General features: G+C 48.3%; 1 protein-coding gene across 1 annotated transcript; it reads left to right on the forward strand.

Moving 5' to 3' along the window:
* The first annotated feature begins 22136 nt into the window (after positions 1-22136).
* On the forward strand, positions 22137-25594 carry LOC125512222 (SEC14 cytosolic factor family protein / phosphoglyceride transfer family protein). Its single transcript, XM_048677317.2, has 4 exons — positions 22137-23061; positions 23174-23298; positions 23395-23536; positions 25130-25594. The coding sequence occupies exons 1-4, from the start codon at positions 22318-22320 to the stop codon at positions 25388-25390; spliced, it is 1272 nt and encodes a 423-aa protein (XP_048533274.1). The 5' UTR covers positions 22137-22317; the 3' UTR covers positions 25391-25594.
* The last annotated feature ends 1056 nt before the right edge of the window (positions 25595-26650 follow it).

Below are 26650 nucleotides of genomic sequence, written 5' to 3' on the forward strand. Positions count from 1 at the left end.
AAGAATCCCCACTTATTACAGGCGAAGGCTAGCAATTTAGATTGAGAAGCGGCCAGCTAGAGAGCAACAACGATCATAACCATGCATTATGCGTAAGTAACATTGGACACTAGCATGAGTAAGATATGAATGCCATGAACATAAACATTATAGAGGCTATGTTGGTTTTGATTCAACTACATGCATGAACATGTACCAAGTCAAGCCACTTGAACATTCAATGGAGGATACCATATCATCATACTACATCACAATCATCTTAACGCTATGTTGATATCCAAGATAAATCATTACTAACTCCCAGCTACTCATGCATGGCATGAGAAACTATAATATGTAATTGTCATTGCAAACATGTTTAATCATAATGGGTTGAAGCCTGGATGCTAGGTTAAACATATTTACACAAACAGAACAAGTCGAGTTCATACCAGTTTCTCTTTGCCACAGCCAGTTCATTGAATGTCGTCATTATTGTCTTTCACTTGCACGACCAAATGATACGAAAATAATAATAGTGCAAGAGTGCCATGGACTAAGCTGGAATCTGCAAACATTTTATTCAACAGGAGAAGACAAGGTAAAATGGGCTCTTTATTAGTTCAACAATTATTCATATGAGAGCCACTCAACATTTTCATCATGGCCTTCTCCTCGGTACAACTCGAATAAAAGAAAAGAAATTCAGAGAAACACACTAATTTTTTTGGAGTTTTTGGTTTTCTTTAGCAAGCAAATAAAGGGAAAAGAAAAAATGAGAAAAACTATTTACACGGGAAAGCTCCCAACAAGCAAAAGAAGAACAAGGAAATCTTTTTGGATTTTCTTTTTAGTACTACTACTAAGCATGCATAGAAAGTAAATTAACTACAACTAATTTTTTTGGATTTTCTAAAGTTTTTCAAACACACAAGAAGAAAGCAAGAAAATAAATCTAAGCATGGATGATACAACGAAAAAGTGTGAACACCGAGAAATGGAATAACTGGACATGAATGTAATGTCGGTGAGAAACACGTACTCCCCCAAGATTAGGCTTTTGGCCTAACTTGGTAGTGAATCAGTAGCCTGGAGGGTAGTATGGATCCTGAGGAGCACGCATCCACTCATCCCATTGCTGAGGAGCGAGCATCCACTGATCCCACTGTGGAGGCTCCTCCTGTGCTGCCTCCTGAACAGCCTGAGTGTTCCGATAGGCGATGATATGTGCAGGAATAATCTTATATCCGCCCTTGGCAACAGGATCAGATAAAGCAGGAGCAGGCAATGGAATAACATCACGAGTCCTCAGACTAAAAACCAGGTTATACGGAATAGGGATGTGAGGAGATTCGATATCGGTAAAATGGTGGTGATCCATGGCTGCACGGTCTAGGTAAACTTTGTTCAGAGGGAAATCATGAGGGCATATCACTACCACAAAATGAGCTGCCAAACGAGTAGCAAAAATCCCACCATGTATTTTGCCCTTAGATTTATTAAGATGGAGGCGACGAGCCACGATAGCTCCCAAGCTATGTGTGTTGTTGCCCTCCAATGCACGACGTAAAACAGCAAGGTCTGGTGAACTAAGTGCACCCACCTTTCTCCCTAGCAAGCAAGCATTTGGCAATAAAAAGTGCAAAGTAACGAACAACAAGAAAATGTAAGCCAGCGGCAGTGATGGCTGACACTCCTCTCTCATCACCCACTGTCAGAGTGTGATAAAAGGCCTCAAACTCGGCCAGCCTAGGCTCAACCAAGCTCCCATCAGAAGGGATCATGCATATGTCACAAAATTCAGTAAGTGGTATCTGATGGTTTTCGGCATATAAATCAAAGCTCACTTCAGGAGGATTATTTCTAGGCAAGATAGTAAAGCTCTGAACAAAGATGTTTGTGAGGATTTGGTGCTGGTCACACTCATCTGCAATGAAGTCGGTGAGGCCGGCATTAGCAATATATTGCATGAACTCCTCAAGAATTCTAGCCTCTTGCAGGAACGGGGTGTGCGTCCATTCGCACGGCCGTACTTCCGCCAACCTCCGAGGGTGGAGATCATTGTCAGAAGACTCCCCAATGACACCCTTGGAGTTCTTCTTAGAGCCAAACTTCCTGAAGATATTAATGTCCGCGTACAATTTTCTGAAAATAAAAATTTTGGAGTGACAAAAATTTGTCAACAAAACTTTGTAAGATTGATAGAAACTACTCATAGGGATACATAGAGGCTATAGCAAGCATTCAAACTACTTAGAACACTAAGAATTCAACATGCAAACACATCTACAGCAGCACCAAGAGTACCTAATTATTCAAAGTATAAACCACAAAACAAAAACTAATTGGACAAATGGTGGAGTCACATACCAAGCAACAATCCCCCGAAACAGTTTCGGAAACGGAGCTTCGAGCAAAGAGATCGAAATTTGCGGGTTTGAGCTCCAGAACACGGGAGAGAGAGCAATGGGGATTTTTTTTGGAGGTGAGTGATGATGTGGTATGAAGAGGTAAGTGAGGGGGCCACATGGGGACCACAACCCACCAGGGCGCGCCTGGGGGTGCTGGCGCACCCAGGTGTGTTGTGCCCACCTGGTGCACCTCCCTCTGATGTTTATTACACCAAAAATTCTCAAATATTCAAAAAACAATCATATTAAATTTTCAGGGCATTCTGAGAACTTTTATTTTTGGGTCATTTTTTATTGCACGGGAAATTCAGAAAACTGACAAAACATGGCATTTTATTTTATTTAACTAATAAAAAACAGAGAATAAAAAGTACGGACAGAAGGTAGTGTTTACTAAATTCATCAACTTCATATCGTTCAAAAATGATCCATTAATAAGGTTGATCAAGTCTTATTAACAACCACTTTCGATTAGCATGAAACCGAAGAACTTTCGTAAATCACTAAGTTACCTCAATGGGGATATGCATTTGTCGATGTTCTGGGAACGGGGGCCCCTAGACTTGCCTGCCTACGGCCCACGGCGTGGCTTTGCTGGCAGGCCTATACGGCCCATCTTCATCAACAAGGAATCAAGACCCTCGCGAGGGGCCAAGCCTCGCGAGACGGACGACACAAGGCCTCCTCAGGAGCGGCCTCACCAGGCTGGCTCATGAGGGGCGAAGAGTTCAAGGCCGGGCGAACCTCACGAGGTTCTCGTGATGTAAGCCATGACCATAGTAGGAGAGACGAGATGGGTCAAGAACAGAACCCTAGACCGCATCCTCACACACAAGTTCACCAAGCACAAGAACACCTCAACCTCAGGAGGCTGTTCTTCCCCTTGTACTGTTCGTCCTCGGCCCGAGAGACAATCCACCACCACACCGGAGTAGGGTATTACACCACAACGGTGGCCCGAACCAGTATAAATCTTGTGTCCTTCGTGTCGCGAGTTCGTCGGGTTAGTTCGTGAGATCTTAGCTAAGTTAGGACAAGGATCGATAGGGGGGATCTTCGCGCGCACCCCAGTTTTCAAACCTTAAGGGTTTTGCCGGAACCCGTGATCCGACATTTTGGCGCACCAGGTAAGGGTGCGCTGAAGCTTCCCTCTCGTCGCTCCGCATCACGTCGCTCCATCGTCTCCATGGCGGATGCACGTCGCGCCCGTGCCGAGCGCCGGGCTGCCGTCGCCACCCGCGTCGCTCAGACGGCCCCTGTCGGCAGGCCACCCCGTCGCTCTCCGTCGCCTGTTGCCAACGCCGCTGCCGGACCGGCAGGGAACGAGAAGCAAGCATCCTCGCTGCACCCCTTAGTGCGGTAGGACGGCCGCACCGCCACTCCATCGCTGACTCCCGCTGGTTCATTGTCTCACGCTCGTCGCGTTTCCACGGACGCATGGGCCATGCTCCTCATGGCGCACGAGCTCCTGCGCTACCGCCCAGTCGACGACCTCTATGAGGACTGGCTTGATCGCATCACCAAGCTTGTCCGCGCCGCAGGGGGCTCCCCTGCGCTGTCCCACTCTCTGCCTCACCCTCCGCCAGCCATAGGCGACGCAGCTCATGAAGCACCTCCACCACCTCTGCCCCAAGACGGTGCCCTAGGGCCAAGGCACACGGCTCCACGGCGCGACCCACCGCATCCGGCGCTCGCGCGTGAAGAAAGAAGCTGTCAAGAAGTCCCTCGACCGCAAGCGAACGCTTCGCCACTCCTCGCTCCACCATGCCAGGATCGTTTGCTGCGGCAAGGCCCCGCACCGATGGTCGTAGTGGTGCGCGGGCGCCAAGGCCAAGCTCCACCTCCAAGGCGGGCCCCTGTGACCACGGACGGCTGCCGCTCCTTCACCCTCGAGCTGCGCAGCGTCGCCTGGCCGGGCAAGTTCAAGCCAGATCTGCCTCCTCACTACGACGGCACCCCCGACCCCGCGGAGTTCCTGCAGCTCTACAAGCTGAGCATCGAGGTGGCCAACGGCGACGAGAAAGTCATGGCGAACTAGTTTCCCATGGCTCTCAAGGATGGCCCCTGCTCCTGGCTCCTGAACCTGCCTCCAGGCTCAATTTCCTCCTGGGACGAGATGCGCAACCGCTTCATCGCCAACTTCCAGGGCACTCGCGACCACCCCCCGGTCGCGGGTGACCTGCGCTGCATCAAGCAACAACTAGGAGAGACCCTGCAGAAGTACATTCAGCGCTTCAACAACGCGTGAATCAAGATCCCCAAGGTGACCGACGAGGCCATCATCTCAGCGTTCTCCGACGGCGTCCGCGACGTCAAGATGAAGGAGGAGCTCGCCATCCATGAGGAGCTATGCACGACCTTGGAGCTGTTCAACATCGCGACCAAGTGTGCAAGAGCTGAGGAGGGGCGCCTCTCCCTCCTCGAGCTCCCCGCTGCGGACCCGGAGGATAAGAAGACCAAGGCCAAGGACGTGAAGCACAAGGGAGCAGTCGTGCTTGCGTCGGAGCCAGACACCAAGCGCGGTAGAGACCAGCCTGAGTCATCCAAGGGCAGCCGACCGTTCTGCGCCTTCCACAACCTGCATACCCACAACACCAGCGACTATTAAGAGCTCAGAGCCATCTGGGAAGGATGCTTCGGTCGACGCCCCGAGCGCGGCGACCAGGGCTACGATCGAGGAGGGGGGCGTGGTGGCGGACGCTGGGACAACCGTGGCCCACGCCAGGAGTGGCACGACCGGCCTTGTGAGGACCGCCGACAGGATCAGCCTCACGAGGGCGCCTGGAGGGACCAGCCTCGTGAGGCTCGTCCTCAAGGCAACGCTGGCCTTCCTCCGCTACCGCCACCACCTAGAAGGAATGACGACCACCATCAAGACGAGGGGGCTGGGGGCTTCCAGGAGCCACGCGCTATCGCCTGCATCTTGGGCAGATATCAAGCCCCAGCCTCGCAGCGTATCTTCAAACAATTTGCCCGTGCAGTGAATGCAGTTCTCCCCAAGCTCGAGGCCACACGCCCGCTCAGATGGTCCAGATGCCCCATCACGTTCAGTTCAGCAGATCAGCTCAAGTGCGCGGCTACTGCAGGCGTCCTCCCAATGCTCTGTTCGCCAGTCATCAGCAATGTGCAAGTTACCAAGACCCACATCGACGGCGGCGTAGGGCTCAATGTCCTGTCCATCGACACGTTCGACAACTTCCAAGTGCCATATGACCAGCTTCAGCCTACCAAGTCTTTCTCAGGAGTGACCGACGGCTCTACTACCCCGATCAGGCAGGTCCGCCTCCCCGTTACCTTCGCAGAACGCAACAACTACCGCACCGAACTCATCGACTTCGATGTCGCCTACATCCACCTGCCATACAATGCCATCCTCGGGTATCCAGCCCTGGCCAAGTTCATGGCAGTGACCCATCACGGCTACAATGTCCTCAAGATGCCGGGAAGCGGCGGAATCATCACGGTACAATGCGAAGAAAGAGACGTAGTGTTCTCCCTCGAGCGTGCCTTCCAAGCTGCAGCAATCGACGACCCCGACAGTCAGGGCGAGCGCCCTCCTGAGGTCAACCCCAAGAAGAAGCAGCTACTCGAAGCAAGGCCTCAGGCAAGCGGCGCCTCGTCAGGATCGGCACCCATGCCTGGGGCGCCTCCCTCCATCGCATAGGAAAGCGCGCCCAGCGCCCCTCTCGGGCAGGGCTCGGGGGCTCTCTTCTGGAGGGCCTCAGACTTTGCCAACATCATGAGGGAGGCGCTTGGGAACCACTTGGAGGGATGCTTCGTGGCACGTTTCCCTCGGGAGAACACAGGGCAAGGAGTGCCCACCGCTCAGGAGTTCATCACCAAGACCACTCAGGAACTGCAAGACGCAAGGGCCATGTGCGGCGACTGCCGCTCACCAGGCGCAGCTCCCCATCCAGGCAAGGATGACGGGCTGTGCGTCTGCATCGACGTTTCAGGGCTCAATCGGGCAGCTTCTCGGGAGCTTCTCTGGCCTTCGCGCGTGGGACACTGCGAGGGCCCACCTCACAGCTACATTCACATGCCCTTTGGCCTGCCGAGCGTGGCGGATGCCTATCAACGCAACCTGCGGAGCATCCTGGTGTCTCAGGAGGCCAGGCACCATGCTGTGCTGACAGAGATGAAGACGGTCCTCAGGGAACCCCCTAGACCCCCAGAGCCTCCCGAGGCTCAGGGGCCCGGTGGCTCATGAGGGGCAGCCCCTTCGCCGCACGCCTTCAGCTACCCCAACTCTCCTTCATCAAGAGAACCAGGTGACATTTTCCAAAGTTCATTCAGCTAGAAACGCCCCTAGGGCTGCATCATTCCCAGGCCGTGTGGGTCCGTCCCTGTGGCATGTATCTTTCCTTTTATGTCTTTAGCTTACCCTGTTGGGGGTGCCCCTCGGGCTGCATCATCCCCAAGCTGCTCGGGCTAGACCCAGTGGCATGCATCTTCCCTGCATTTACCTGAGCTAGGTTGCTTTCCATGCTTAATTTATCTATGACTATCACCTGCTTGATTGTCACCCACCATGGGAGCCGCGCGCCGGTCATCTTTCTTCAGGACCCTTCGCGTTGTCTAGCCATTTTGCAGGACCAAGACAGCAAACAAGAACCAAGACCAGCGCAACCCGCCTTGAGGTAGGGCCTCGTGAGTCCCACGCCGGCTCATGAGTGTCCAGACACACCTTGTCTAGCCCTGCCGTGCAAGCCACGTGTCAGGGCGGGGCTGTACACACCCCGGGGGATCTCCGCAGTAGGGAGTCCCCTCTCACGCGCCAGAAGCAAACCAGCAATCACCATGTCGACCGGTGCCCTTCCTTGCGCTAACTTGCAGGAACTTCATGAGGGCCACAGCAGGCGGTACCGCGGACTCTCTCTCTCTCTGTCTTCTCTCATGCGATTCGCTTGCGCATTAAAGGGGGGGCTCCTGAGCATCGCGCCTCAGGAGCTCTTACTGGCTCTCCAACCCTCACCCCCTGGCCTTGACCATGGCACGCAACCTGGCATACCAGCGGAGGCTGAGCTCGCTCGAGGGCCGGGACCTGAGGACGCAGAGCACCAAGAAGGACATGGAGGGGAGGGGGCGGCCCACACGAGCCAGACCTAGCCACACTACAGTGACCGGCGTGCGAGTCTGACATGACTCGAGGAGCAGACCCCAGACAGCCAAAGATAAGTTCTCGCACTGGATCCACTAGTCGCTTGCGGCACGAGACCCTCACTCACTCCCTTTGCTGCCCTGCTGCGGCAACATTTTCTTCCTTTCCCATCCTAAGACAGCTGCTTGCGCGCTAAGGGGGGCCTCTTGAGCATCGTGCCTCAGGAGCTCTTACTAGACCTCGGGCCGCTCACCTCCTGGCCTTGACTACGGCACGCGACCTGGCATACCAGCGACGGCTGTAGCCTGCCTGGGGACCAGGACCTGAGCGTAGAGCACCAAGCTGCCACAGGATTGGAAAGGGGAGGCCGAGCCTCGGCAGGATATGTGCACACAAATCTTCATAATGAGGGCTATATTGACAAAAGGCATTACAGACGCTTTACACACCCCCACGGGGTTCGTTTCTTGATTCCTCGCAGGGAACAAAAGGGAAGGAATTCCTAGGTGTTCTATCTACGCGCACCAGGTGTCGCCGACGCCATCATCAATAGTAGGCCACGTGAGGCCGGCACCAACCCCATCCAGATCAGCGGTGACGCTGGCTGGACGTCGCGGCCCTGCTCCGGGCTCAACGGGAGCTCGGGGGCACGTAATTGTTGCCGCTCGTCTCCGGAGACTCCAAGATCTCAGGAGAGTCGCTGGACCACCAGGAGTCGCCACTGTCGCTGGAGGAGCTGCAACCGAGACCGGTGGCGAGCCCCGCGCCCGCTGCAGCCTCGTCCTGGCGGCCTCCTTCAGGGCAGCACCCCTGGCGGCGGCCTTCCTCGTCGAAGACCTTGAAGAACAGCATGGAGGCGTCGTCGTACTCGAAGTGGATCGTGAGGGAGCCCTCCGCACGGCAGACTCGGGCAATCTCACCCCAGCCTCGGGTCATGAAGATCTTCCCGGAGGCAATGGTTCTATTCTCCGATCCAGTCGCTGGGGCGTCGTAGTCGGCGTGCTGCAGCCAAAGTTCGCGAAGGCCCCTCGACGGCATCTCGGCGGCGAAGAACGGCGGGAGGCATATCCAGGTGCTCGGGGGCATCGCCGCCCACAGCACGAACTCGCGCGAAGAGTCCGCAGCGTGGACCCCTGGGGCGACGACGTGCGCCTCCACGGCACGGCGACCACGGCCCTGGCGCAGATGGCACCGCTCACCACTCCTCCCTCCGGAATCGTCGGTGTGAGCGTACAAGGGCAGCGGGTACCCAGGAGGCGGCCTCTCATACCAAGGTCGCGACACCACTGGCCTCACGACCACCTCGCGGTGATGAGACCTCCTTTTCTTCGGTGGGAGCTGCTCGGGCACGTTGAGGGGAGCCTTGCCCTTCTCTGTGGCTGAGAACCTCCGGATCGGCGCCATGTCTACACAAGCAAGGAAGAAGAAGAAGCAGGAGAGGCAGAGGAAGGATGGGCGACGGGGGCTCCGCCCCCCTCCCATTTATACCAGGAGAAGGCCAACCAGCACCCCCACGATCACAGGTAATGATGGTTTTCCTTGCATTTCGCAGGGACTTGTCACGTCAGGCAGTTGCCGAGGCAGCGTGGGGAAGCGGAGACGCCCATGTCCAATCAACCACCATGCGTCGACCGAGGCCGCAGGCTATTGGGGCCCGCGGTGCTGCGCACTTGACCCTTGGCTTCGCCTCGAAGCCAAGCCCGAGCGCGCCTTGGGCCCGGGGGCTACTGTCGACGTTCTGGGAATGGGGGTTCCCAGACTTGCCTGCCTGCGGCCCACGGCGTGGCTTTGCTGGCAGGCTTGTATGGCCCATCTTCATCAACAAGGAATCAAGACCCTCGCGAGGGGCCAAGCCTCGTGAGGCGGATGACACAAGACCTCCTCAGGAGCGTCCTCACCAGGCTGGCTCGTGAGGGGCGGAGAGTTCAAGGCCGGGCGAACCTCGTGAGGTTCTCGTGATGTAAGCCATGACGATCGAGACCAGGCGGGCGCCAGCGCACGCAGTGTCCTTGTTTCCTCTTTGGTGCTAAGGGGGCAAGCGCAGGCGCGGAGTACCGAGGCATCAAGCAAAGGTTTCCATATTGGTGCAAAGAGACCAAGACCAGAAGGACGGCAAGACGGAGGTCACCGTGGAGCCCAAGACGGCGTCACCACCAGAGCCTTTGGCAGGCGAAGACTGCTTTTGTCAGGATAGCTTGTACTAGCTGTCCCCTTTCAAATTAGCCGTTGTTGGCTCCCTTCCCGCTCAATATTTGGGGAGATGACCAGGGCCTCTATAAATAGGACTAGCCACCACCATAGTAGGAGAGACGAGACGGGTCAAGAACAGAACCCTAGACCGCATCCTCACACACAAGTTCACCAAGCACAAGAACGCCTCAACCTCAGGAGGCTGTTCTTCCCCTTGTACTGTTCGTCCTTAGCCCGAGAGGAAATCCACCACCACGACACTGGAGTAGGGTATTAAACCACAACGGTGGCCCGGACCAGTATAAATCTTGTGTCCTTTGTGTTGCGAGTTCGTCGGGTTAGTTCGTGAGATCTTAGCTAAGTTAGGACGCAGATCGATAGGGGGGAGATCTTCGCGTGCACCCCAGTGTTCGAACCTTAAGGGTTTTGCCGGAACCCGTGATCCGAGAGCATTTCCCCAACAATAAGTATTTCATATTTCTTACAGTAGGTAGAGGTAATTGAAAACTTCCAATAGTGATTGTCAGAGATTTTTCAATAACATTAATACCATTCACTTGGAATTATTTCTTCGGAATATGCACTGTATGCTCATTACCATTAATATGAAAAGTGACCTTGCTTTTATTGCAATCAATAACATCCCCTGCAGTATTTAGGAATGGTCTACCAAGGATAATCGACATGTTGTCGTCCTCGGGCATCTCAAGTATAACAAAGTCAGTCAAAATAGTAACATTAGCAACAACAACGGGCACATCCTCACAGATACCGATAGGTATGGCAGTTGATTTGTCAGCCATTTGCAAAGATATTTCAGTTGGTGTGAGTTTATTCAAGTCAAGTCTTTTATATAAAGAGAAAGGCATAACACTAACACCAGCTCCTAAATCACACAAATCAATTTTAACATAATTCTTTTTGATATAGCAAGGTATAGTTGGTATTCACGGATCTCCAAGTTTTTTAGGTACTCCATCTTTAAAAGTGTAATTAGCAAGCACAGTGGAGATTTCAGCTTCCGGTATTTTTCTCTTATTTGTGATGATGTCTTTCATATATTTTGCATAAGGAGGCATTTTCAAGATATCAGTCAAGCGGGTACGCAAAAAGACTGGCCTCAGCATTTCAGCAAAGCGTTCAAATTCTTCATCACCATTCCTTTTAGTTGACTTGGGTGGAAAATGCATAGGTTTTTTAACCCACGGTTCTCTTTCTTTACCGTGTTTTCTAGCAACAAAGTCTCTTTTGTCATATCTTTTATTTTTAGCTTGTGGGCTATCAAGATCAACAGGTGGTTCTATCTCAACATCATTATCTGGTTCTTTATTATTGGTTGTTTGAGAGTCTTCATGAACCTCATCATTATCTTTTTCATTATCATTAGGTGAGTGTTCATTACCAGATTGAGTTTTAGCATCAGAGATAGAAGTTTCATTTTTATTATCAGGAGGTTTCTCTATTTCAGGTTCACTAGAGGCATGCAAAGTCCTATCATTTTTCTTTTTCCTTTTTTTAGAAGGACTAGGTGCACTAGTGTTAGCTCTTTGTGAATCTTTTTCAATTCTTTTTGGGTGTCCCTCAGGATAAAGTGGTTCCTGAGTCATTTTACCTCCTCTAGTTGCAACTCTAACAGCAAAGTCATGCATACTATGATTCATTTCATCAAGTAATTCTCTTTGGGATTTAGCAACTTGTTCTAATTGAGTTTGAACCATAGAAGCATGATTTCCAACACCTCTAACATCATTTGATATTCTAAATAACAAGTCACTCAAGCGAGCAATCATATCAAAATTATATTTCAATTGTTTCATAACATTTGCATTGAAGTGATCTTGTTTTCTAATGTAGTTTTCAAACTCATAAAGGCATTGACTAGGATGCATATTGTGAGGATTATCATTATCATTAAACTTCATAAGAGAATTTACCTCTACCACCTTAGGCAGTGGTGGTGTATCAAGCCCATGTATTTCTTCAATAGGAGGTAATTTTTTAACATCCTCAGCTTTAATACATTTTTCCTTCATAGATTTCTTTGCCTCTTGCATATCTTCAGGACTGAGATATAATATACCCCTCTTCTTCGGAGTGGGTTTAGGCGGTGTTTCAAGAATAGTCCAATCATCATGATTTTTCAATATGTTAATCAATAATTCTTCAGCTTGCCCAACAATTCGTTCCCTGAAAACACAACCAGCACAACTATCTAGGAAGTCCCTAGAAGCATCGGTTGGTCCATTATAAAAGATATCAAGTATTTCATTTTTCTTAAGAGGATGATCAGGCAAAGCATTAAGTAACTGGCAAAGCCTCCCCCAAGCTTGTGGGAGACTCTCTTCTTTAGTTTGCATGAAGTTAAATATTTCCTATAAGGCAGCTTGTTTCATATGAGCAGGAAAATATTTTTCAGAGAAGTAATAAATCATATCCTGGGGACTATGCCCCCAACCAGGAGCAAGGGTGTTGTACCAAGCTTTAGCATCACCCTTCAATGAGAAAGGAAATAATTTGAGAATAAAGTAATAACGAGTTTTCTCATCATGAGTAAAAAGGGTGGCTATATCATTCAGCTTAGTAAGATGTGCCACAACGGTTTCAGTTTCATAACCATGGAAAGGATAAGATTCAACTAGACTAATTAACTCTGGATCGACAGAGAATTCATAATCCTTATCATCAATAAAGATAGGTGAAGTAGCAAACTTAGGATCACATTTCATTCTAGCATTTAGAGATTTTTCTTTATACTTGTGTAATAATTTCTCTAGATCATCTCTATCATCGCAAGCAAGAATATCTCTAGTTGTTTCTTCACTCATAACATAACCTTCCGGTGCCATATCTAGGAAGGCTAGTTCTAGCAGGTGTTTCAGGAGATTCAGTTTCAAGCTCATCATCAGATTCAACAACATCATGTTGTATAACTCTAGCAATTTGTTTATCAAGAAATTTACCAAGTGACACATCATCAGTATCAAGCAAGGTACTAGCATCATGATAAGCATCATTCATAGTAGAAGTAGCATCCTCAATAACTTACGACATATCAGAATTTATAGCATGTGGTGGTGTTGCAAGTTTATTCATAACAGAAGGTGAATCTAAAGCAAAACTGGATGGTAGTTCCTTACCCCCCCCCCCTCGTCTTTGAGGGAAATATCTTAGTCTTTGGATCCTTCAGATTCTTCATAGTGATAATATGATAATAATCCCAAGTGAGTCAACAAATATAGCTATGGTCCCCGGCAACGGCGCCAGAAAAAGGTCTTGATAACTCACAAGTACAGGGGATCGCAATAGTTTTCGAGGGTAAAGTATTCAACCCAAATTTATAGATTCGAAACAAGGGGAGCCAAAGAATAGTTGAAGGTGTTAGCAGCTGAGTTGTCAATTCAACCATACCTGGAGATTAATTAGCTGCACCAAAGTGATCAGTAGCAAAGTAGTTTGATAGTTTTGATAGTAGTGACAACAGCAATAGTAACAGTAACAGTGATAGCAGTAATTTTGTAGCAAGTGTAGCAATGATGATAGCAGTAGCAACTTAGCAGAAACAATGTGTAAAAGTTTGTAGGCATTGGACCAGTGACTTGTTGGATGATATTCATCATGAGACAGTTATAACCTGGGGCGATAAGACACTAGCTCCAGTTCATCGATATAATGTAGGCATGTATTCTGTAAATAGTCATACGTGCTTTATTAAAAGAACTTGCATGACATATGTAGCGACCCGATCCCAATGGACCATAGTCTCTGTGCTTAAGTGTCATCCCTGGATCGGTATTGCTGATACACAAAGTACTCGAGGATTTATAACAGAGTTCAATCACACACTTATTACACGAGTGTCTCATAAAGAGTACTTATTACAATAGTATGGCTGAAGGCCATCTAAATAAGATAACTGCGGAAGCTTCAAAGATAAGTGAGTCCATACAACTCCATGGCAAAACTGAGTGCATGACAACGACCTATCGCACCTTACTCTTCGTCTGAAAATTCTGCAACATGATACGTTGCAGCCGTGTAGGTCAACACATGGAATATGCTGGCAAGATAACATCATAGAGCAATGAACAAATAACAGCTATCACTACATGCATATTTGGCTGGTGGAGGCTCTACGGTTATCATTTGCATAAAGCTAGTTTTTCCCTACAACAAAGGAATAAATTTTATTTAACTACAACTTTTATGAAATTATTGAGAAGGTTCCTCCAACTCAATCCCAAAATAATGATTATAACCCAACAATTTCATTAAGTAAAGTGATGAGATCAAATCAATAATTCAAGTACCAAATACTCAAGATGTCCATAACCGGGGACACGGCTAACCATGATTAGTTTATACACTCTACAGAGGTTTGCGCACTTTTCCCCACAAGACTCAATCTCCTCCGTTGGATTTCTCGCACTACATGATGTTTGAGAAATAGATGACCGAGACACAGTCTTTCCGAAGCATTTACTCTTTACTCTGGGTAGACAGTACCACCTACTTCCCCCTACATCTGCTAGCCTACCATTGAAAGAGGTCACACAACATACTCAACTATGCCAGAGCCCATAATGGCTTGTGGCTGCACACGGAAGTTTCTAGCATGAATAATCTTATGATCCCTTTGAGCCCGGGTGGCAAACCATAGGATGATCACACGGGTACTCCGAGATATCATAGGACAACACTGGATTGCTCCAGGTGCCCACAACCAATCCACCCAGAAGTGTATTAAAGTATCCACCTTAAGTTTCCCTTAGTTAGTAATAACTTTCACATCTTTCATGAATCTCACAAACCAATCCACGTCTACGAGCATAGCAAAGTAATGCAATCATAACATAGTAACTCTCGGGGTTTGAATATAAGACAATGGGTTCCTACCTCATCAACTACTTCCCAATACCCACATGTTATCACATCCTATTCATGCAATGTTTGAGGGTTGAAACTAATGCATAAAAACTGGGTAATAAAGGGATATGATCAAAGTGTTACTTGCCTTGCTGAAGATCGGAAAACCCTAGAGATCCGTAGTAGCAAGCCTCGCACTCCGGAAACTCTATCGTGAACAAACAATAGCATACATAAGCACTCAAGCATAATATGCAAAGGTAAAACCAAAAGAAAATATCTAAACTGAAAGTTCAAGTGAAGAGCTTCGATTTGCAAAAAAATCAATCGAATCGGAGTTACGAAACTCAAACTACGATAAAAAAAAGTTCAAATTCAAATCTGCTTGAAACCAAATTTTAAATTTTCAAAACCATGTTCAAGTTGATTATCAGGACAGAGGGGAACAAGACGAAGATTTTGGCGTTGGTTTCACTGGATTTGGCTAAACGAGCAAAAAGTAGTGAAGGTTTGAAGATCAAGGACTAATCTGCGAAGAAAGTAATTATGGATAGGTCCCTGGTCGAAAATAAAATTTAAAAAATCTATCGGACGAACGTCTGCTAACAGAAACTAACGAACGAATTCGTTCGTTAACAGATCTAAACCGATGAATGCTCGCTAATTAACAAAACCTAAAAAACCGATCTAAAAGAAAACGGAACTTTTTTAAAAAAAATGGGCGGGTCTTTTACGGTTTTTACCGGTTCCGGGAAGACGAACCAGCGGCGGCGGCGTGGTTCTCCGGCGAGCGGGGCGAGGCGGCGGGCAGCGTCGACAGCGGCGGGGAGCAGCGGCAGCGGCGCGGGGCAGTGGTGCGGCGGCAGAGCGAGTTGAGGAGGAGAGGGGGGCGGCGACGCATATAAAGGGGGAGGGGGAGGTACGACTTGGCCAAGGGGCCAAGTGGAGATGGCAGGCGGCTCCCGGACTCCTGCCGGTGTCCGGCTCGTGGGCGTCTCGGACACGGGGAGGGCGGCGGCGGTTGCGGGCCGGCTGGGCTTTGGCCTAGTCCGGCGAAGGAATTTTTTTAAATAATATTTCACCGAAACGAAAAAAAATCTAAAATAAATAAATAATTCTAAAATCCCAAAAATAATTTTTGCGGTCCTCTACCAATATTTAGGACAACATGAGCATTTTTCTGGGCTAAAATGCAATTTTCCCTAATTTAACCGAATAAAATCTCAAATAAAACACATATTTTTATTGAAAATTAAATTTCCATTATTTCCTCTGTTTTGAAGAAATCATATTATCTTCTCTCATTATTTTATTTATTTTGAAATAATTGGAAAAATAATTTCAAATAAAAATCACTTTGATCCAACTTACCAATTTTGGTTGACTTGTCCGATGATCGACAAGCCATAGAGAATAAATGGATCTTCAAGAAGAAGAGTGACGTTGATGGTAATGTTACTGTCTATAGAGCTCGACTTGTTGCAAAAGATTTTCGATAAGTTCAAGGAGTTGACTAAGATGAGACCTTCTCACCCATAGCGATGCTTAAGTCTGTCCGAATCATGTTAGCAATTGCCGCATTTTATGATTATGAAATTTGGCAAATGGACGTCAAAACTGCACTCCTTAATGGATATCTTAAAGAAGAGTTGTATATGATGCAACCAGAAGGTTTTGTCAATCCTAAAGGTGCTAACAAAGTGTACAAGCTCCAGCGATCCATTTATGCACTGGTGCAAGCCTCTCGGAGTTGGAATATACGCTTTGATAGTGTGATCAAAGCATATGATTTTATACAGACTTTTGGAGAAGTCTGTATTGACAAGAAAATGAGTGGGAGCTCTGTAGCATTTCTAATATTATATGTGGATGACATATTGTTGATTGGAAATAATACAGAATTTCTGGGTAGCATAAAAGGATAATTGAATAAGAATTTTTCAATGAAAGACCTCGGTGCAGGTGCTTATATATTGGGCATCAAGATCTATAGAGATAGATCAAGATGCTTAATTGGACTTTCACAAAGCACATACCTTGATAAAGTTTTGAAGAAGTTCAAAATAGATCAGACAAAGAAAGGGTTCTTGCCTGTGTTACAAGGTGTGAAGTTGAGTCACACTCAATGCCTGACCACTGCAGAAGATAGAGAGAAAATGAAAGTCATTCCCTATGCCTCAGCCATAGGTTCTATCATGCATGCAATGCTGTGTACCAGAACTAATGTGTGCCTTGCTATAAGTTTAGCAGGGAGGTACCAAAGTAATCCAGGAGTGGATCACTGGACAGCGGTCAAGAACATCCTGAAATACCTGAAAAGGACTAAGGATATGTTTCTCGTTTATGGAGGTCACAAAGAGCTTGTCGTAAATGGTTACGTCGATGCTAGCTTTCACACTGATCCGGATGATTCTAAGTCACAAACCGGATACATATTTATATTGAATGGTGGAGCTATCAGTTGGTGCAGTTCCAAGCAGAGCGTCGTGGCTGGATCTACGTGTGAAGCGGAATACAAGCTGCTTCTGAAGCAGCAAATGAAGGAGTCTAGATGAAGGAGTTCATATCCGATCTAGGTGTAATACCTAGAGCATCGGGTCCAATGAATTTTTTTTGTGACAATACTGGAGCAATTGCCTTAGCGAAGGAATCCAGATTTCACAAGAGAACCAAACACATCAAGAGACGCTTCAACTCTATCCACGATCAAGTCAAGGAGGGAGACATAGAGATTTGCAAAATACATATGGATCTGAATGCTGTAGGCTCGTTGATTAAGCCTCTTCCACGAGAAAAAACATGATCAGCACCAAGACTCCATGGATGTTAGAATCATTACATTGTAATCTAGATTATTGACTCTAGTGCAAGTGGGAGACTGAAGGAAATATGCCCTAGAGGCAATAATAAAGTTGTTATTTATATTTCCTCATATCATGATAAATGTTTATTATTCATGCTAGAATTGTATTAACCGGAAACTTAGTACATGTGTGAATACATAGACAACCAGAGTGTCCCTAGTATGCCTCTACTAGACTAGCTCGTTAATCAAAGATGGTTAAGTTTCCTAGCCATAGACATGTGTTGTCATTTGATGAACAAGACCACATCATTAGAGAATGATGTGATGGACAAGACCCATCCGTTAGCTTAGCATTATGATCGTTTAGTTTATTGTTATTGCTTTCTTCATGACTTATACATGTTCCTATGACTATGAGATTATGCAACTCCCGAATACCGGAGGAACACCTTGTGTGCTATCAAACGTCACAACGTAACTGGGTGACTATAAAGATGCTCTACATGTGTCTCCGATGGTGTTTGTTGAGTTGGTATAGATCGAGATTAGGATTTGTCACTCCGAGTATTGGAGAGGTATCTCTGGCCCTCTCGGTAATGCACATCACAATGAGCCTTGCAAGAAATGTGACGAATGAGTTAGTTGTGGGATGATGCATTACGGAACGAGTAAAGAGACTTGCCGATAACGAGATTGAACTAGGTATGAGGATACCGACGATCGAATCTCGGGCAAGTAACATACCGATGACAAAGGGAATAACGTATGTTGTCATTACGGTTTGACCGATAAAGATCTTTGTAGAATATGTAGGAACCAATATGAGCATCTAGGTTCCTCTGTTGGTTATTGACCGAAGATATGTCTCGGTCATGTCTACATAGTTCTCGAACTCGTAGGGTTCGCATGCTTAACGTTCGATGGCGATTTGTATTATGAGTTATATGTTTTGGTGACCGAAGATTGTTCTGAGTCCCGGATGAGATCACGGATATGACGAGGATCTCGAAATGGCCGAGATGTAAAGATTGATATATTGGATGATAGTATTCGGACACCGGAACGGTTTCGGATCGTTTTAGGTATTTTTTGGAGTACCGGGAGGTTACCGGACCCCCCCCCCCCCCCCGGGGAAAGATGGGCCACTATGGGCCATAAGGGAGGGAGGAGGCAGCCCACAAGGGGTTCCCCCCACGGGAGTCCGAATTGGACTAAGGGAGGGGGCGGCGCCCCCCTTTCCTTCTCCTCCTCCCTCTCCTTCCCCCTTTTCCCCTAGTAGGACTCCCCCCTTATGGCGCGCCCCCTGCCCGACCTCCTCCCTCTCCCTCCTTTATATATGTGGGAAGGGCACCCCTTGGAGACACACCAATTGTTCCAAGCCGTGTGTGGCGTCTCCCTCCACGGTTTACTCCTCCAGTCTTATTCACGTAGTGCTTAGGCGAAGCCCTGCGCGGATCACATCACCATCACCGTCACCACGCCGTCCTGCTGACGAAACTCTCCCTCGACACTTTGCTAGATCAAGAGTTTGAGGGACGTCATCGAGCTGAACGTGTGCTGAACTCGGAGGTGTCGTACGTTCGGTACTTGATCAGTTGGATCGCGAAGATGTTCGACTACATCAACCGCGTTATCCTAACACTTCCGCTTTCGGTCTACGAGGGTACGTGGACACACTCTCTCCCTCTCGTTGCTATGCATCTCCTAGATAGATTTTGCATGATCGTAGGAAAATTTTGAAATTTCATGCTACATTCCCCAACATGATCAATTGCTCAAATTTTTACACAGTATTACACTACAAATTATCTGTGTTGTCCTAATTCTTCAAAATTATAGAGTTGCAAAAGTGAGATAGTAAAATGCATATTTACATATTGTTTTATTTTTGGCATATTTTGTTTTGGTTTCTTAGTTAGCTTGTTTTGGAGTTTCTATGGCTTATATTGGGTAATATAAATTGTGGAAATTATAGAATATAGTAGACATCAATGGGAAATAATTATGAATCTTGTCTTGATAGTACACGAGTGAATGATTTATTTTTATTATACTAACCCATCTCACGAGTTCCGTTATGTTTCGTGTGAATAAAGTTTTTAAGTTTTGGGAGAGATGAAGATATGAGACGAACAAGGAGCGACAAGACTCTAAGCTTGTCGATGCCTAAGGCACCCCAAGGTAACATCTAAAAAAGACTCAAGCATCTAAGCATGGGGATGCCCTAGATGGCATCTCCTCTTTCGTCTAGAAAGTTGTCGCTTTATCTTACCTGGAGCTATATTTTTATTCTTCACGTGATATGTGTTTTGCTTGGAGCGTCATTTGTTTTATTTTGGTTGGTTTGCTTGTATGCACAATCATTTGTTTTTCTGGTCGCACCTATTATGAGAGACACACATTATCTTATATTTATAGAATGCTTATTCATTCTTCACTTATATCTACTTGAGTTGAGGCAATTGATCTTGTACTTCACTTATATTTTGTTGAGCATGATAATATGCATTGTAGAAATTATTTGCACTCTTTTGCTTCACTTAAATATTGTTGAGAGTTGAATAGGAAGTGGTAATTTGCATGAGTTATATGGTTGGCCCAAGGATAATAGGTATATAACAGTGGTATACTAAAAACTTGCATGGACTTGTAGATCATTGAATATGATAAGTTTGATTTTTTGCAATAGTTTTGTGATATTGAGGTAGTAATATATGAGTATGTTGGTAAATGATTAAAGCTAATTATTAATATTGGTGCTAAGTTTTGTGAACCTTTATGCATGAAGTTGGTAGCCGCTGGCATTAGTGAGGAAGTCTGAGTATGATTTATCTTAAACTGACATCCTTTGTGTGTTCGGATCGGGCACGCTATGGTTAACTCTTATCAATCTCCCCTAGAGGCATGTTAGTTATGCATTGCTTCGAGGGCTACTAAAACTTTTACAATAAGTATTTGAGTTCTTTATAATTAATGTGATTTTTTGGTCTATAAGCACTTTCACATATCCATATTTTGCTAGCCCCTTCGGTACTGTGCATTGCCCACTCTCAGCCCGAGACATGGTGCAAACTTTGCAAGTACATCCAATTCCGTGAGATGATACTCTCTACACGTAAGCCTCATTTTATCTTTCTCAAAATAGCCACCATATCTACCTATTATTGTATTTTCATACCCATTTCGAGATATATTGCCATGCAATTTCCATTGCTACTATTCATTACATTACTTGAACATTCATTGTCATTATGCTTTGCATGATCATATAGTGCTGACATATTATTTGTGGCAAAGCCACCATTCATCATTATAATATATGTTACGCAAGATCATTGCACATCCTGGTACGCTGTTAGAGGCATTTATATACAATCATCATATTGTTTATGTTTCGAGTTGTAAGTAAAATAAAGTGTGATGCATTATTAGAGTGTGCCCCTACCTGTGAGGATATGAATTTGAGGAGACTTGTGATTTCTCAGAAAAGAGGGAGAGGCCAACGAACAAAGAGAAAAAATAGAGAAAAAGAGAGAGGGGACACTCTACTATCCTTTTACCAGACTTGTGCTTCAAAGTAGTAGCATGTATTTCATATAGTGTGTCTTCATGATCTTTATTTTTCTACACTAGTGGGATTTTTATATTATTAAAATTAGAACTTGATTTACATATACCGATGACGAGCTTCCTCGAAATGTTTGAGGTCTTCATGAGCAAAATGGTGTGGATGGTGGTGTCGCTGGTGCCAGAGGAGCGGAGAAGATCATAGAGTAGTGCGGTGTGGACGGCGCTGGATTCCTACTTAAATAGGCGCGATGGTCAGGCGAAGGGACTGGATGTCAATTTCAATGTGGTGCAGCAGCCGAAGTAGGCTTCTCTGTCGCCGCGTATGCACTGAAGCGGCGGCGCCCGCTCACCCGATTGTGTCACTCTAACCGACAACAATGGCGGACCGTCAAATACGCTTTGGAGCGGTCAGTGACCGACATGAATATATGGGAAACCTTCACACAAGAGTTCTTTTGGATGAATAGGTTTCCATGCGGGACTAAGTTGTAGGACGCGTGTGTGGCAACGGTGCGGATGGCCATAAAGGCCGCCTTCGGTTTGCGGAAAAACAGGCGCCCAGGTCAGTCCGAGGTCCGATGGGGTGCCGCCTTGGATGACAAATCGCGTCCGAACCGTCCGAGCGGTCGTGGGCAGTTTAGGGGGCTGCAGTAACTCTATAATTAATAGGATAAAACTCGAGAATGGCATTTTAGCTCTCGTCTTCCATGGAGGCCGATTTTTGAAAAAAAATATCAAAATTCTAGAATTTCAGTTTAAAAAAATCTGCATTTTTTTGTATAAATGAACAAGGATGTGAGGCATATGTGTGTAAAATTTCAAGACGAAAAATGTTGAAATGCAACCTGCAAAAAAAACAAATTCATGGTTTAGATGATGAATAGTATCATGTGTTAAAAAGCTCAAGATTTGTCTTTTGCACCACCCTCATTTGGACGTATGTCGTCCTAAATTTTTTCATACTTGTGCACTATGCCTTTCATCTATCTCTGTATTTTTTCAAATTGTTTTAAAACACGAACATATGAATTTTCATGAATTTTGAATTTTGCATTTGGAGGTCTCCATGGAGCTCAGCCTCCAAAATTAATTTCCGGATGAAACTCCCTCTTTACATGTTAAAGAAACGTCACATCGCAATTCTTTTTAACAAAAAACAAATCTAGCCTACGAACTACACATACCTCACACGGTCAGGGTCATACTTTGTGCCGTTTCCCTATTATAAAACCCAGCAAGAGAGTCGAGCGAGTGAGCTCAAGAGCAGAGCAGCGGACGCCGGCCACACCACGCTCACGCCACCATCATAACGCCACTCCCACGCTCCACTCTGACTCCCGTCGCGTTCCATTTCAAAAACGCCACCTTTCGCCCCCTGCATTTCCACCAAGGCCTACATGTCTCCGACCACCGCCGCGTCCCCCGCGCCGGCGCCGGCAACCGACGCGCCCCCGAAGCCTTCGCCAGGCGCGAAGCGCAGCCTGATGGGATCCCTCATCGACGCCACCGCGCTGCTCCGGGCGGCCTCCTTCAAGGAGGACTCGTACGTGGCCGCGGCGCTCCCGGCCTCGGACCTCCGCGCGCTCGCCGACCTCAGGGCGCTCCTCGCCACCCACCCGGACCAAATCTCCATCTGGGGCGTGCCGCTCAACCCGCCCAGCGACGCCCCCGCCGACGAGCGCACGGACGTGGTGCTCCTCAAGTTCCTCCGCGCCAGGGACTTCCGCGTCCGCGACGCGCACGCCATGCTGCTCCGCTGCGCCGCCTGGCGGGCCGAGTTCCGCGCCGACGCCGTGCTGGACGAGGACCTCGGGTTCAAGGACCTGGAGGGCATCGTCGCCTACATGCACGGCTGGGACCGCGATGGCCACCCGGTCTGCTACAACGCCTACGGCGTGTTCAAGGACCGGGACATGTACGACCGGGTGTTCGGCGACGGTGACCGCCTCAGCCGGTTCCTCCGGTGGCGCGTCCAGATCATGGAGCGCGGCGTGCGCGCGCTCCAGCTCCGCCCCGGCGGCGTCAACGCCATCATACAGGTGACCGACCTCAAGGACATGCCGAAGCGAGAGCTCCGCGCCGCGTCCAACCAGATACTCTCCCTCTTCCAGGACAACTACCCCGAGATGGTCGCCCGCAAGGTACTCTTCTTTTCCCTACTGCCTTAGTTCGTGTGGTTTAAGACTCGCATTTCGTCGAACACCTGCCATTTACCTCACACCGTCGCCCACACTCGCGTTTGGCACCGAGCAGGTGTTCGTGAACGTACCGTGGTACTTCTCCGTGCTGTTCTCGATGATCTCGCCCTTCCTCACGGAGCGCACCAAGAGCAAGTTCGTCATCGCGCGCGAGGGCAACGTCGCGGAGACGCTCTTCAAGTAAGCGCGCGCGCAGCTCCAATCGATGAGCTCAAATTTTGCTTCTCCTCGTCGCTCCGTCCCTATAATGTTGACACGGCGGTTGCTCGTTGCCAGGTTCATCCGGCCGGAGCTGGTGCCGGTGCAGTACGGCGGGCTGAGCCGCGCCAGCGAGCTGGAGAACGGGCCGCCCAAGCCGGCGTCCGAGTTCACCATCAAGGGCGGCGAGAAGGTCTTCCTAGAGATCGACGGCATCGAGGTACATCCCGTTATCCTACACGACAACGCCACGCCCCCTCCCGAAGTTCTCTGCGTCGCACAGGAGTAATTTTACGTCGCCTTACGCATATACTACTAGGGCACAAATCTGCTGAAATAATAATGCACAAAAAAAAGAAAATCATTTACGAGTGCACTATCCGTCACCTCCTCCTCGTGCCTGTCTCCATCCGGGTTCCCGAAATCGTCTTGTGCCTAAACAATTGCGGCCGGTGTGCTCGTTACCGGGCAGAGCACAAACGCAAGGCTTTGTTTCTTTGCTTTCGCCGTGTCCCAGGCATTTGGCTCCAAGCGCTCTGGTTCCAGCTCCTCCTCCTGGTTTTTACCTTTTCACCTCAACCGCGATCGAGAGGACGATAGGCCATGCATACCTACCACGGTAGAAGTAGCAAGCATCTTTCGACGAGATAGAATCCGTGGATGGATGGCAGTGCCGCATGTGGTGCGAGCGAGGCCGCCCTTACACCAATTTTGAAAAATCTCCGGCGTGGAACACTGCGAAAAGCCTTCTTGCCATGCCACCAGTGGACACTGCGTCAAGCACCACCGCAGTGGCCGCTGCCGCTGCCGCTGCGACGCTGCGGAGCAGGCTGACACGGGCATGGCATGGGACGGGGCCGGTTTCCTGGGTTTCCTTGGGTTCAGACGGCGCGCTGGCTCACGCGCCTGGAAAAGCTGGGTGTAGCTAGCTGTAACGCCGGTCACACTGCGCACGCATGTCCACCGCTTCACGAGAGAGCTCCCGTGAAGAGTAGCGTAAAATAAAATATTAATTAAAGAAGAGAACGGTGGCATGGCATGGCATGGCATGGCATGTGAGTTTCTCGGCCAGGTTTGAATGGAGTTGGCTCGTTCCGTTTCCGTTTCTTCTCGGCACCGCAACGCCTCTGCCGCCGCGGCTTGTCCGCCCTTGTTCTCCTCGTACGCGACGCAGCAGGCGCCGTGCTGATGTGAGAGTTTTACGGGATAAAGTATTGGCGACGACAGCGGCCGTGCGCTCTTTTCCTAGCTTTGCTTTTGTTTACGGCTCACGCCACGGCGCGGGTCTCCACGCGCTGTCACCACTCAGCAGCCCGTGCTGGCAGCGGCAGCGGCGACGTGGTGTGCTGAAAGCGAAAAGAGTGAAGAGTGCTCACTGTTTTGTTCAAGTACGCATTAGCAGGGACTGTCAAAAAAAGATTAGGGTAAATTTGGCGGTAAAGCCTCCGCTAATCTTTGCGGGTACGAGTACTACAAAGCTTCCGCGTTCCCCTAATCGGAGGCGTAAAAGGGTGGTTCGTTTTGTTCGCTAGTGGCTAGGCTAGTGATGTGTCAGTGGTCAATTCTTTTCTTTCTTTTCCAGCAACAGTCGATTCTTCTCTTTAACCGCTGTAAAGAAATGGGCACTGTTCTGGACTGTACGTCCAATGCTCACGTGAGCACGTGGCGGGGCCCGTGACAAGAAATTTGCTGCTGCTTCATGAAGAACACGGGCGCGAAAAAGATAATTATGTTACTTGTATAGTGGTAAAGTGGTAATAGTACTCGTACATTTGCATGGTCATTTGAATACCGATGTGTTTTTGATTTCCAGGCCGGTGCAACAATAACGTGGGACCTGGTCGTCGGCGGCTGGGAGCTCGAGTACGGCGCGGAGTACGTGCCGGCGGCGGAGGGCGGCTACACGCTGTGCGTGGAGAGGACCAAGAAGGTCCCGGCCGCCGCCGACGAGCCCGTGCACAACGCCTTCACGGCCAAGGAGCCCGGCAAGATGGTGCTCTCCATCGACAACTCCGGCTCACGGAAGCGGAAGGTCGCCGCCTACCGCTACTTCGTGCGCAAGCCGTCGGCGTAGGCTGCTCGGCTGCTGTGGCCGGCGGCTTGCCGGCCGGCTTGTGCTTTGCTTTGCTCGTCTCGGAGAGGAGGTTAATTTAGGTCTATTTAATTAGTGCTATAATGTGATATGCATGTATTATGCCATATGTAGAATATATTGTATGAGCCGTGAGATCCTACTTGTCATCATCGTTATATAATGAGTTAAGTTTTTTTTGGGGAAGTTTACGCATCGTTACCCTATGTTTTGTTTTGAGTAGGACCATTTGAAGTTGGAATTCCTTAACCACCTTCTAGGCCCTGTTCGGGCGTCACGCGGGCAAACCTCACAAATTCTAGAGATAGAGATGAAAACAGGAGGTAGGACCACAATTCCTATGTTCCACATGGCACCCTAAATATCAGACACTCCAAGGACATCATATGTTGCGGCCTGCCGGTACTTTGATTGCAGGATTTTTCAAGCACATGAATAAGAAAAAAAACATAGGGATTAGCCGATTAGGCCTCCTCGATCGCAAGGTTTCAACAATGCATGAACATGAAAAATATAGGATGACTTGGGTTTAGTCACTTGGTGGTCTTTTACCGCTTTCTTTTTCTGATTTCTCTTGGGCGTATTTGTTGTTGGAAGAGAATGTTTTGGCAATGTAACTCGATGTATTGATCCGTGCATAATTCGATGTATTGATTGGTGCATAATGCACGTATATATGGGTGTACAAGGTGGGCCTTAACCTCAGTTATACAATGACTAGGAGGTGGACCAGGATATACAATATACATGCACAACCATATACTCCCTCCGTTCCTAAATATAAGTCTTTTTAGACATTTCAAACGGAATGCAACATACGGATGCATGTAGACATATTTTAGAGTGTAGGTTCACTCATTTTGCTCCGTATGTAGTCACTTGGTGGAATCTGGCTTATATTTAGGAACGGAGGTAGTATTCAACCCCCCCCCCCCCCCCCCCCGCGCAGTCGAAGCGTCGTCGGAGACGCAAAGACTAGACCTGAACTCCTAAAAAACAGAAGTAGGCAATCCCTTCGTCATGACATCGGCGAACTGTTGCATCGTCGGGACGTGAAGGACTCGGATGCACCCAAGAGCCACCTGCTCACGAACAAAGTGTATGTCGAGCTCAATTTGCTTCGTTCGACGATGGTGGAGTAGGTTGGCGGAGAGGTACACGGCGGAGATGTTGTCGCAATAGACGAGCGTGGCCTTGTGAACTTCACAAAGCAACTCCTGGAGCAGCTGACGAAGCCAAGAC

The sequence above is a fragment of the Triticum urartu genome, chromosome 1A (genome assembly GCF_056163025.1).
Source record: "Triticum urartu cultivar PI428250 chromosome 1A, HENAU_Tu73, whole genome shotgun sequence".
Taxonomy (NCBI): domain Eukaryota; kingdom Viridiplantae; phylum Streptophyta; class Magnoliopsida; order Poales; family Poaceae; genus Triticum; species Triticum urartu.

Excerpts from the sequence above, each read along its gene's own strand:
- LOC125512222 (XM_048677317.2), top strand. The coding sequence starts at position 22,318 with ATGTCTCCGACCACCGCCGCGTCCCCCGCGCCGGCGCCGGCAACCGAC. Across the intron at positions 23,299-23,394 it reads GTCGCGGAGACGCTCTTCAA|GTTCATCCGGCCGGAGCTGG; the intron begins GTAAGCGCGCGC and ends GCTCGTTGCCAG. Across the intron at positions 23,537-25,129 it reads TAGAGATCGACGGCATCGAG|GCCGGTGCAACAATAACGTG; the intron begins GTACATCCCGTT and ends TTTGATTTCCAG.